The 13,919-nt window shown below is 41.9% G+C and overlaps 1 protein-coding gene across 11 annotated transcripts in view; it reads left to right on the top strand.

The window, feature by feature from the left end:
* The window catches only part of ENOX1 (ecto-NOX disulfide-thiol exchanger 1), a 611,047-nt gene that overhangs the window by 571,985 nt on the left and 25,143 nt on the right, over nucleotides 1-13,919 (top strand). For all 11 annotated transcript variants that reach the window (XM_060129461.1, XM_060129462.1, XM_060129460.1 and 8 more), the window contains one exon: nucleotides 2,031-2,133. In XM_060129461.1, coding sequence (XP_059985444.1) covers nucleotides 2,031-2,133 — 103 coding nt within the window. The remainder of the gene's footprint in view (nucleotides 1-2,030; nucleotides 2,134-13,919) is intronic.

Raw genomic sequence — 13,919 nt, forward strand, 5'->3', positions numbered from 1 at the left:
ATATATATATACACACACACACACACACATACGCACACACATTCTTTTTCATATTCTTTTCCATTATGGTTTATCACAGGATATTGAATATAGTTCCCTGTGCTATACAGTAGGAGATCGTTGTTTATCCATCCCATAAATAACAGTTTGCATCTGCTAATCCCAAACTCCCACTCCACCCCTCCCCCAGTTCCTCCCTTCCCCCTTGGCAACGACAAGTCTGATCTCTGTGTCTGTGAGTCTGTTTCGTAGATAAGTTCATTTGTGTCATATTTTAGATTCCACAGCTAAGTGATATCATATGGTATTTGTCTGTCTCTTTCTGAAGGGTCTGAGCTTTTATATCATGCCTGAGGCAGGCTTAGGCTCTAGGACGCTTAGTCAGTAGTAACGCTTCTGAATGGTCACAAGTTGGTCCACTTCACTAAATGGTGTTAAAGACCCATGTCTCTTGTTTACACGCTCGGACACACCTTTGACTATAATGGAAATGAGAGTTCCCCTTCTGCTCTATTTCCTCCTGTACCTCTTCAAGCCCTTAAAACACATCCATATGTTATTTCATCACAGAAGGAATTCCCTGTGACTTCTCTTTATAAAATATTCTGATCCCGTCTGCATACACCTTTGGGTTTGTTGTTTTCAAGTTCTGGATTGTGTTTCTACTGGGACTGCTTCCCAAGATCCCTTTTTAGAAGTATAAGAGCATCTTTCTAGTGACCTTTTAAGTCTAACTGGCTCGACTTGCCTTGGACCAGTCTTAATTTGAATGCCTTCAGGTAGAATCTTTACATGCTCAAAATGCTCCCAATAACTTCCTATATTCTTTTATCTGGCCAACTTTGTTAATTTATATAAACTAGCTAAATATCTATCCTGTAACCAGTTCCTGTCCTGGGAACACCTGCCAAACCATCTAAGTTGTCCTTTGTCCCTCCCTACCTACCCTTTGTCCTTCTGACAGAGTCCTTATCATCTAATGGAAACAGTATCCTTAACTCTTTGTCCAATGTGCTAGTCCTTATTTAAGGCCTATCTTAAGTGAGAAATTTCCCGCCAATGAGATTCCACTACCCTAATGATTCTACCATCCCATATGTGCAAGTCTCTGATCATTAAATTTGATCTCCTATTAAATCATTCTCCATTTTGAGTCCTAATATCAGTCTGGGAGAATATGAGTTAAATCTTTTTCTCTGTTTTTAAATTAAAAATACTAAAAGAGGGCTTCCCTCGTGGCGCAGTGGTTGAGAGTCCGCCTGGCGATGCAGGGGACACGGGTTCGTGCCCCGGTCCGGGAGGATCCCACATGCCGCGGAGCGGCTGGGCCCGTGAGCCATGGCCGCTGAGCCTGTGCTCCGCAACGGGAGAGGCCACAACAGTGAGAGGCCCGCGTACAGCAAAAGAATAATAATAATAATACTAAAAGAACTAAAAATAGTCGAGCCTCAATGTTTCACATACTGGCTTGTTGTACAATTCTTCATTTCTAGTTTCCAGAGAAAACGATTTACCAACCTTTGCTTTTTCAACCTTTTGCAGTTATATATAAGGACATAGACTTACTCACCTTAAACACTCCTAACAACAGTTCTATCTCACCTTCCCAATAGGCCCTGTTTCCCCACACACTCACACAAATTACTTGCATAGTATTATAAATGAGTCTGTATATGCTTTTCAGGAAATTTTTTCATATTTGAAATAAAAACTTTGTTAAAGTAGCTAAAGTCAAATCGTTGTTGCTAACAGTTTTATCAAAACATGGATTAAAAACGTAAGATAACTGCACAAAATGTGCCACTTTTGCAAAGAGTTACTTAGTTTGCTGGGAGCAGTAGCTAGGAGGCTAAGTTTTAGAATTACTTTTCTACTCTTGGGCAAATAGATCAATCACTTATAAAAGTTGATCTTCAGTTATAAGTGGACGTGATGACCTCTTTTATAGAGTTTAAAAGACCTGGTGGCTTTTGTTGGAATGCACAGAATCTACATAAACACCTATATGTTTTTGTTTTTTAACTTTATAGGAAATTAATGTGTTGACAGTCGCATTGGTCAACCAAGACCGAGAGAACAATATTGAGAAAAGAAGCCAAGGCTTAAAATCAGAGAAAGAAGCTCTGCTGATCGGTAAGGAAATGCTGTTTTCCTCATCTGTTCTCTCGTAGGTAATAATTCACTTACACAGTATTTAAGTAATTCACCTCCAACTTGTTAATGATTTAAAAGCTTTGTCAGAGGTAGGATTAACTTCATCAAGATTGTATTACACACATTTCAAATTAGGGGCATGCAAGCCAGTGGGGACTTTGCTCTTCTGTAACTATGTATATCAGTTGGTTATCCAACATAAAACTGAGTACAAGGAAAACAGATTAAGTTGCATTTCACATGTTATAAATCTGAATTTCAAAATGTGGACACAACTGGATGCCAGGTTGGGTTCAGTGCAAAAGTTCCACACCAAGCCAGATCCCCAGGCTCGGGAGCGGCCACGTCCTGAGGTCAGTCCCAAGGCCAAGCCTGAAATGCTGATGATACAGGGACATCTAGACTACAGTGCTAGGCCAATCTAGGACAGTCTAGCCAGGCTTCCCTGCACAGGTCTGGACTCATTTATCCAAGATAAATAAGACGAGCTGGCCACTAAGGAAGGGGAAAGAAGCAGCAAGGAAGTTGCTGTTCACCTAAACATGTTCAGTTGCCCCACGAAATATATCTAAGTTGGCTTTTTCTTTGTCAGGACCAGAGAAAGCTCTAAATATTCTCTCTTTTCTTATTTATTTATCTTTTATTGAAGTATAGTTGAATTACAATGTTGTGTTAATTACTGCTGTACAGAAAAGTGACTCAGTTATACATATATGTATACATTCTTTTTCATATTCTTTTCCGTTATGGTTTATCACAGGATATTGAATATAGTCCCCTGTGCTGTACAGTAGAACCTCGTTGTTTATCCATCCTGTATATACCGGTTTGCATCTGCTAACCCCAGACTCGCAATCCAACCCTGTCCCCACTTGATAGTGATCAGTGTATACAAAAGCAGTACTTAGTCTCATAAGGAAGTCTTCTCAGTGGGGCTGTGGTGGTACCGTGCCTGGGACCCCACCTTCGAAGCCTGTATATTTAAGGCTGTCTCCAGAGTTCTCAAATCCAGAGAAGGAGAAGCCACCAGCTTCACTCCCTGATGCACAGCACTGATTCAAGCTGCACCTTGGCACTGACCCCAGTGTTAGCCTCCAAGTTTAGCCTGGCTCCTCTATGGCATGATTAAGAGTGAGGAACGAGGCTGTTGTACACATGAGACAAACTGTTCTTCTGTGGTTCGTTATCTGGCAGAAGTACCGCCTGGTTGCAGTTTCTAAATATTGCATGCGCTCACCTCAAAATGACAGGTACATCAGGTCCTGCAGAAGGTGGCACAGGAGGAATTAAATTCAAAAGATAGTCCCAACTTCATCCATCATCTATAGATTTTTTCAACTACAAGGTTATTGAATATGACATCAACTTAGAGCTACTCCAAGGAAAACCAATTATTTTTTTCCCTCTGTGATGATATACAGCTGTGATAACATGCCGTGCACAAATTTCATAAGACATGCTGATGTGCTATCAGTTCCAGGAACCCAAAATGAACCTGTATGTAGTTAGCAACTGGATTTTTCTCCTATTGGAAAATGTGTCAAACTCTGACAACTGTTTCTCTTTCGCTCAGTGTGACAAAGTTGTGATTTCCCCCATGATACTTTCAGGGTATGAACAGAGCACGTAATTAATGATCAGCAGTAAACTCTCCCTCTTTAAGTCTGAATAATATAGACCACTTGACGGTAAAAAAATGGAAATGGGTATCCATTTTCTTTATTTCCTTCCTCTCACAATAGACTGCTGCTTCTCCTTTTATGTTCTCCTTGGAGAACATAGTTCATTTACAATATCTGCTAAATAGTTACTGTATATATAGATAGATGGATAGATTATATATATACGCACACTATGTTATTTTACATATATAAATTTATTTACAGTATTTATATATAAATTACTATAGGTGTAGACACGGACACACACACACACACACACACACACACACACACACACACAGAGGTCTTCCTCAATTTATGATGGGGTTACATGCCGATAAACGCATCATAAGTTTAAAATATGTAAGTCAAAAATGCATTTAATACACCTAACCTACCAAACATCGTAGCTTAGCTCAGCCTACCTTAAACATGCTCAGAATACTTATTAGCTAACAGTTGGGCAACATCTAACACAAAGCCTGTTTTATAATAAAGTGCTGAATATCTCATGTAATTTATTAACTACCCTCCTGAAAGTTAAAAACAGAATTGGTTGTGTGGGTCCAGAATGGTGTGTCGGTTGTTCACCCTCATGATCGTGTTGCTAACCGGGAACTTCGTCTCAATACCGCCGTCCAGTGTCAGAATACGATACTTGCATACCACTAGGTGGGGAAAAGATCAAAATTCAAAATTTGAACTATGGTTTCTACTAAATGTGTACTGCTCTCGCACCATCATAAAGTCAAAAAAATCGTTAAGTTGAACCATTGTAAGTTGGGGACCATGTGTACACACACACACACACACACACACACACGACACAAACTTTTTTTTCAATCAGCCACCTCACAAGTTTTAAAACAATATGCTTTACACACTGTAGGTTAATGGGAGTAAATACGAGGGTTACGTTTATAACATGTCAACTCTGCTGAGGTCTCCAATATTAGAAAAAACTTAAAAATTGGTAAATTCAACTGTGTTTGGAATTAAAAATTTAGTAAGTCGGGATCCTCAATAAAAATTAGGTACAGCCAACTCCAAATTTTCCAGGCCTTTTCTCTCACTTTTGGTCTCTTAAACGGGTCCCTCAGATTAGCATTTGAAAGTTCAGCATTGAACAAAAGAAAAACAGCATGTGACACTCAATTTGAATGAATATATGAGACTGTTTAGGTAGAAGGGAGGCTGGAGACTTAAGGTTTGGTTAAATTTAGGAATTTAATTTTCCCTCCATGTCTCCATTACCTCTCCACCACAATATTTTATTTTACTCTGTTTAATGGAAGTTTTATTACAGATGTGACTTCCTGCCCAAGCCCTACCCCCCAGTTCCTAGGTACTTACACTGTTTTGTAGTCAAAGAGAGAGTAATCATTCAAAAGAATGCCAGGGTAGAGAAGAGTTTCCAAGACTGGCTAAACGAATCTTGCCGAAGGGTGCAGTTGTCCCCGCCATTAAACGTGCCTCTCTGCTAATTGAGTTTGGCCGTTCATGTTTTGTAGAAATCTAAATGTTGGGACCATAAAGACCTCTCCTGCAGCTTCTGGAATCCAGATAAGGACTGTGATAGAGACGGAATGACAGAATATGGGTCCAAGACTGCTCTGGACCAGGCTAGAGAGAGAAGGGAGTTTCTGGTGCTGGGTCTACTCTTTTCTGAAGAACACTTGTGGGGAGAATGATTCTGGGAGCCCCCTGGACTTCTGATACATCTGGAGGGGTCAGGAATACTCTGCAATTTCCCTGGAATCTTCTCTTGGAATAACTAAACCCATGTATAGGATACAGTAGGCCTGCTCTAAGTCACTCTAAAAGGCTAGGAGCACAGCAGAAAATCTCCCTTGTATTGGAAATGCTTATTGGCAAAATCTTCAGCACGTGTAGATGCCTATATATGTGCTATACGCAAATATATTCAGGTAACCCCCTGTTGGGACACACAGATGTTATATAAAAAATGCACAGTGGCACAAATCTTGATTGCCTGGAAGAGAAAAGGGGAGTGAAAGCTAAGCTATTCAAATGGATTTCATCTACAGAACACATAAAACTGAGGCTAGAGCTTCCTAAATAATGAGCAATCCTAGTTATTGGTGACATTAATTGATCTGGGCAAAAGAGTATATTCTTTCCAGAGATTCTCACGACCGTTTTATAAAATTGGTGTCTTTAAGACATATAAATTTTATATACATTACAGAAGATCAATGGAATTTCATCAGTAACACTACTTGGAGCTTTGCAGATTTCGATCCTGAGTCCCTTGGGAGACCCACCATGCTACCAAACTTTCTGCTTGACAGTGAACATAGCATCAGGCGCTATGTTCCAACTCAACTAAAGTAGCTAGGCCCTTAGGAAGCACTTCATTATTGATTGCTAGATTATTTATTATGCAATCAGTCCTTGTGAAGACAGGTTGGCATATAATTGAACCTAAAAGAATTACATTTTTATGGGAGTTTTGGAGGGTAGCATTTTATATCTCAACACTGTATGGTAACCACACATTAGGTCAGCTTGACATTGCCTAGTGTCTATGCCAGAGCTCCTGGTTCCTTCCACATGTGCCCTACATGTTGGATTTGGCATGCGTTGAACTTGTGTGGGAGAGGATGAGTCAGTACTTCTGGTTTAGGACCAAAGCTTTGGAGCTGTGTTTGGTTGGAAACTCCTGGCTATTGTTATGAAGGAGAATGGATCAGAATTTTTTATTGACAGGCAAATAGCTCTGAGGAGATGTTGACAGTCTAACCCTGGGTCTGTATCACTCCATCTTCTCTTGCTCTTTAATTAATTCCAACACAACACATTTCCAATCCCAGCAGCCCTGACAGGCACCCTGTCAATGCTGGTCATCATTGTAAATCCCATCCAAATATAGTCAAGACCTTCTCAACAACTCTGTTTATAAAGTTGCTGTTCCAGACTCCCCCAGGCCCCGGAGAACCATCCTCACATTCTTAACGATCAGGCAAGCTTCTTCACGTACCATCGTGACTCCTCTGCGGATCAGGACATACATATTATGGGGAACCAAGATGACTGTTCACATCAAGCCCCTCCCCTCCTACCACCACCACCACCATTTCCATCACTCTGACCATTTAACCCATCTCCTCACAGCCAGCCTATATCCGAATTGGAAATGTCCCCCCTTATACATGGGTGTTAGGAAGCAGATGAAGGAGATGTAGAGAAAACACTTAAAGAAGGTCGAGTGGCGACTTTTTGGTGTTTTCAGTGAATAGAGTTGAGGCTATATTTAGTCTGCACCTGAGAAAAGTTATCTGGGGAGTGTGTTCTTGTCTGAAAGCTACTGACCATAAAGAATGAGTCATTGACCTAAATCTTGTTTCCAAGATGCAAATGTCCATATCAGTAAATCAACAAACATTTGTCAAGAGCCTACTCTAAAAATTACCAGCCTTCATTGTGGAAAAGAATCATCTGGGCAGCCTGTTTAAAAGACAGAATCTTTGTCCTCACACACAGAGATTCTGTGTATTGTAAAACTAACATCCAAGGTGATACTGAAGCAGTCACCTCTGGGACTGTGTTTTGGGAGCTAGTGGCCTGCCATGTACCAGGATGTATCTTAGCGGACGGTGGTGATAAGGTGATCTCTTCCCTCAAGAATTTTATAGACTAGTGAGAAAGAAAGTAGTTAATGACCATGAAACTAAAATCAGAAATACAGAGAAGGAGCTATTTCTGCTGCAGATGCCTTGTGGGAAGAAAGGACAGTTGAGGGAGCCCTAAAGGATGAATAGAGTTTCCTCTGGTTAGATGGGGAGTTGTCAAGGCCATTTCAGATACAAGGAACAATTTACTGAAAGGCCCAAATACAGTCTCAGGAGTTTAGTTAAAATAAGACAGAAAGACAGATATTTTTTAAAAAACTAAAAACCTAACTGTACAAGATCAGGTATTATAATCACCAAATAAGTAGGAAAAACTGCTTTTGGGAAAATTAAAGCTTTTTAGAATCCCAAGGCGCTTAGAAACGTCAGACCACACCACAAGTGTTTGATCCCTCTTCTGCTACCCACTCCCAGTCTTGTCTCTCTCCACTTCTCATAAATGCTCTGTCACTCTGCAGCCACCTGCAGACAACTGTCCCCTAGTGGCTCAGTGGGAGACCCAGATTTCACATAACCCCTCCCTGATGGCTCTCCAGTCTTCTGGTCAGTCCTCTGTAGGTTTCCAGCTAATATGCCTGTGTCTAGAGACATCTATTCCTCTGCAGAGCTGAGATTCCTGGAAACAGATCCAAAAGAATCTTGCTGTGATTTATGTCAGAGTGTTCTGCCTGTGTTTTCCTCTAGGAGTTTTATGGTATCCAGTCTTACAGTTAGTCTTTAACCCATTTTAAGTTTATTTTTGTGTATGGTGTTGGAGAATGTTCTAATTTCATTCTTTTACACGTCAATGTCCAGCTTTCCCAGCACCACTTGTAAAAGAGACTGTCTTTTCTCCACTGTATATTCTTACCTCCTTTGTCATAGATTAGTTGGCCATAGGTGCGTGGGTTTATCTCTGGGCTTTCTATCCTGCTCCATCGATCTATATATCTGTTTTGGTGCCAGTAGCAATACAATTTTAAGAATAAGAGTCCATAAGAGAAAAAGAAATCTGTATATTATGTTGAGATATGTTGCCTCTGTGCCCACTTTCAGGAGAGTTTTTATCCTAAATGGATGTTGAATTTTATCAAAAGCTTTTTCTGCATCTATTGAGATGACCACATGGTTTGTAGTTTTCAGTTTGTTGATGTGGTGCATCACATTGACTGATTTGCGGATACTGGAGAATCCTTGCGTCCCTGGGATAAATCCCACTTGATCCTGGTGTGTGATGCTTTTAATGAGCTGTTAGAGTTGATTTAGTAGTATTTTCTTGAGGACTTCTATATCTATGTTCATCAGTGATACTGGCCTGTAGTTTTCTTTTTTGGTAAAATATCTTTGTCTGGTTTTGGTATCAGGGTGATAGTGATGGTGGCCTCATAGAATGAGTTCAGAAGTGTTCCTTCCTCTGCAATTTTTTGTAATAGTTTCAGAAGGACAGCTGTTAACTCTTCTCTAAATGTTTGGTAGAATTCTCCTGTGAAGCCATCTGGTCCTGGACTTTTGTTTGTTGGAAGTTCTTAAATTATTGATCCAATTTCAGTGCTGGTGATTGGTCTGTTCATATTTTCTGTTTCTTCCTGGTTCAGTCTTGGGAAATTGTACCTTTCTAAGAACTTGTCCATTTCTTCTAGGTTGTCCATTTTATTGGTGTATAGTTGCTCATACCAGTCTCCCATGATCCTCTGTATCTCTGTGGTGTCAGTTGTAACTTCTCCTTTTTCATTTCTGATTTTATTGACTTGGCGCCCTCTCTCTTTTTTTCTTGATGAGTCTGGCTAAAGGTTTATCAATTTTGTTTATCTTTACAAAGAACCAGCTTTTTGTTTCATTGATCTTTTCTATTTTTTTCTAAGTCTCTATTTCATTTATTTCTACTCTGATCTTTATGATTTCTTTCCTTCTACTAATGCTGGGTTTTGTTTGTTCTTCTTGCTCTAATTGCTTTAGCTGTAAGGTTAGGTTGTTTATTTGAGATTTTTCTTGTTTCCTGATGTAAGCTTATCTCACTATAAACTTCCCTCTTAGAACTGCTTTTGCTGTGTCCCATAGGTTTTGGATCGTGGTGTTTTCATTGTCATTTGTCTCTAGGTATATTTTTATTTCCTCTTTGATCTCTTCAGTGATCCATTGGTTGTTGCAAACACGTCTAATTGGTTTCCCAGTTTCCCTTTTGTCTACTCACCATACAGCAGCTTGAATGAAAATTTGAAAACATAATTCAGCTCATATCATGCCCCTGCTTAGAACCCTTCCATTGGTTTCCTGCTATGTTTAGAGCTTAATCCAGCCCCCTTAAACTGGGACCCTACGTGATCTGGCTCCCCACCTACCTCTAAACGCATGCTGCACCACTCTGAAGCCAAGTTTGTTCCTGCCACCCCATTTCCACCTCAGGTCCTTTGCACTCGCTGGTGCCTGTACCTGAGTCACCTTCCCCCAGGCTCTCTGTGGCTGACTCCTCTTCATCTGACACACGGAGAAATTCACCTTCCTTGACCTCCTATAAAGCAGCCCTCCACCAAGCTTGAGGATACTCCCCACTCCTGTCCTATTACCTGTTTTGTTTTCTGCAATATGCCCACCACTCTCTGAACATATCTCCTTTTTTAATCCTTGCATTTATCGTCTGTGTTGCTTACCTAGAATATAAGTTCTCCAAGAACAGGAACCTTGTCGGTCTGGGCAATGCTGTGTCCCTAGGACCTTGGCATCTAATTGCTGCTAAGGAAATGAATCAGTAAAAATCTAGCACTACTTGGTTAATTTAAATGTCACTCCCTTGGTCTCGGTGACATCTAAACATGAGAATAAACTAGATGATGTTGGCGGGAAAAGCTCAGAATGCTTTTATGTGCTTGTTTAAAGGGGCCTCTTCCTGATGAGGGATTTGCCACATGCTGTCTGGAGCTGGTTTGTGTATCTTTCTAAAGTAGTGTTTCAGGCCCTAAACTGTGCAGGAAACTCAAGAGTACTGACAGCCTCCTCTATTCCTTCTTTATTTTCTTAAATTAGCTACTTACAGTTGTATTTTCCACTGTTGGGAAGCCCATTCTTCAGTGTGGAGACCTCGCTTCTCCATGGGACCAGCCAAGACCAATTCTTGAGTCATCCCTTTGGAGACCCACCCGTTCAGTAGTGGCTGAGTTCTCCACCCTCAGTTCCTAGTGTTCCTTTTACCCAGCCTTTACAGTGTTTATGGTCTTCCAGAGAACCATAAATAGTTTCCAATTCTGGGTTTGTAGCATTTTTCATTGCATTTTGAGTTACAACTATCCTTTTTTTTTTTTTTTTTCCCCCATTCTCAGGAAACATCCCAGTTCCTTTAAAGGAGCTTAAGCAGAGACTTTAGTTTGATTGTTTAGGAAGCTTCCCCGAAGTGAATCTGATCCAGAGCCCGGGCCTAGAAACTACATTTTCTCAGACGCTGTGACTGATGCTTCTGTGATGCCACTGGCCTGGGCAGGATCAAGGTGGGGAGGAGGGGTGCAGTACTTGGAGGAGGATGACTAAGGGTGTTCCCATTTCCACTGCCTCTCTAGCGATACTGAAGAACTTGGTTGCCATCCAGAGGAAGAGCTTGGAAAACCTTTATTTAACTACCTGCTTTGACCCCACATGTCTTTAGTGGCAATTGCTCAACTTTTATAAGGAAAAGCTAATGGCTTGTTAATATCAGCTCCCACCAAGATGGTTCTAAATACTCTCCTAGGGAACAGTACTCATGTCCGGATTAGGATTTCTCATCTGATTTTAGAAAGATATATAGAAACCACATGTGCATTTTCCCCTTAGCTTTATGAGCAAAGTAGTTTCAATAAAAAGTTTCCATGCCCAAAATATCCAAGTTACTCTGTCCTGAATTCATAACAGGATGAGCTAAGGGCAGGAATCACTGATGAATAATTCCTCGAAGTTACCTGGTATTTGAAAGAGTACTACATCCTTGGTTAGTACGGGTAGCAATTTTTAAGGTTCTTATTTCTCCTGATTTGTCAATAATAGAACAGTAGAAATTTTAAAGAAGTACACTGGCCATTCTCAGTTCTAGAGGATAAATTCATTCAACACACATTTATTGTAACTGTATACTATATTCCTGCTACTGAACCAGAACACACAAATACTGTCTAAGGGCAGAGTTCCTTGCGGTTACAGACCCAAGATTAGGGCTGTGGGACAGTCAACAGTGAGGGAGACCATCATCACAGAGGCAAGAAAAGCAGCCACCCCAGGTCCTCCCACTTCTGGTATCCCTGAATTTCCTCCTTCATCTTCTTAGGTCAAGAGTTGTCTGGGCTTCCCTGGTGGTGCAGTGGTTGAGAGTCCACCTGCCGATGAAGGGGACACAGGTGCGTGCCCCGGTCCGGGAAGATTCCCACATGCCGCGGAGCGGCTGGGCCCGTGAGCCATGGCCGCTGAGCCTGTGCATCCGGAGCCTGTGCTCCGCAACGGGAGAGGCCCCAACAGTGAGAGGCCTGTGTACCGCAAAAAAAAAAGAGTTGTCAGCCACTCCCCCATAGCCCCCACCCCCATCCTCTTCTGAACCATCCTCTTCATTCTATTGGAGGCATTTAACTAACTTCATGTCACACTCCCAGGGGCATTTCTAGGAGAGGCTGCAGGTTAGCCAGGAGATGTTGATGATTCTTTGTCCTGTAGGGATATTAACATAAAAAATGTTTTTCTCTATTTGCTGGGGCCCTGGGATACTTGTAAGGCTGCTCAAGCCTGTCTACCTTCTGAGATACCCCCTTGTCCCATGGGAAACTCGCACATTCTTGTCACCCAAAGGCTACAGCACCCCACCGCCTCCCGTGCTCGGCTGGCACAAAGCCAGATTAGTCAGTCTGCTGCCTAAGCGGAAGTCCAGCCAAGGAAAGGAATGTGCTTCGCCGCCTTGCAGGGCCCCCCCTCCCCAGCGTCTACAAGCCGCTCTCTTGAGGCGCTCCCTGGGAGCATCGCATTTAACAGAAGAGAAAAGCTTCTCACTGGGAACACCCTCGCCTTCTCACAAAGCCAGCCAGCACTGACTACTCCTCCCATCCCCGTCCTCCTTTCCTCCTCCTAGGGGGCAGGGGTCTGCCTACCGTTTGTTGGAGGCTCTCTGTGGAAAGCAGTAGACATAGCACCACTTGTCCTCAGCCTGGGACAGCAGGGAAAGCCCCACTCACCATCCTGAGATAGAAGCAGTTCCCCTTGGGAATTCCCTGGCAGTCCAGCGGTTAGGACCCGGTGCTTTCACTCCTGAGGGCCCAGGTGCAATCCCTGGTCGGGGAACTAAGATCCCACAAGCCACGCAGCATGGCGAGGCCAAAAAAAAAAAAAAAAAATCAATTCCCCATAAGAATTCTGCCCCCTCTCTCCCACTGAAGGAATGCAAATGGAAATGTTATTTTTTTAAATACTTCTATTCTCATTTATTTTCTAAGTAAATCATTCATGGGATTCTGTACTTTAACTCTTACTGGTGACGCAGTTACTTATAGTGCCACCTCACGAGATTTGAGAATTTCAGACACAGGGAAGTAGTTGCCAGGTCTATATAGTTAAAACATAAATTAACAAAGTGGTAGGAGGGGGACAAAACAATCCCACTTACGTATATTAAAAATGGCTATTTGCCACTTAAAGAGATTAACACTACCACTGTTACCTTCTGTCATCACCATTATTTCATAAGAGAAGGACATTTTAACAAAAAACGAAGAACTTAATCTCAGAATAAAACAGTAGTTCTTTATATTTCAGGGAAAAGGTCAATCTCTGAAGACTGGGGTTTTAACTTTATGGAGAAATGTAACTAATCGTCTCTGTGTTCCTCATTTCACTGTCCACCAAGAAAACCCACATAAAAGCAGCGTTCTGAGGCTAGGTCTCGAAAGTACTTGTGTAGACTCTTTGGTTCTCTGCTCTCAGCCTAAGGATAAACTGAGAACTTTTCTTTAGAAACTGACACTCATCCAGGGCATCGCAGGCATCACACCGGAGATCAGGGGCCGTGAGACCCTATCCCAGGTCAATCCAAGGCCACCCTGCAATGCATAGCATGACGTAGTGCAGAACGATGTGCTCGGCCTGTGCTTGCCCTGTGGGTCTGAAGCCTCTGACCTTTGGCTTTCGAGCACCAAAGCATCACAATAAACAGAACGTTGAGGCCTTCTCCTCAAATTTGAATCATCTCAAAGCCTGTTTCAGAGAGAAGCCAGAAGTGTCCGTCGGAACCCAGTTTCTTAACACATAGAAGGATACAGCCTATGGAGTTGACGTCCTCATTTTCACCATTTTGATTCTGGTTATAAGAGCAGGGAGGGTAGGAGGGTAATGCTTTTACGTCAGCCCTGACGCTACCGTTCGGCTTTTCATCCGTCAGTACAATGTTGACGGTTGAATTTCACGATGGAAAAGCCCTCTGATTTATAATCAGACTCCAGCCAAACCGTCCATTCCTGGGCCTTTTAAAATG

Source organism: Lagenorhynchus albirostris, chromosome 18 (genome assembly GCF_949774975.1).
Source record: "Lagenorhynchus albirostris chromosome 18, mLagAlb1.1, whole genome shotgun sequence".
NCBI classification, from domain to species: domain Eukaryota; kingdom Metazoa; phylum Chordata; class Mammalia; order Artiodactyla; family Delphinidae; genus Lagenorhynchus; species Lagenorhynchus albirostris.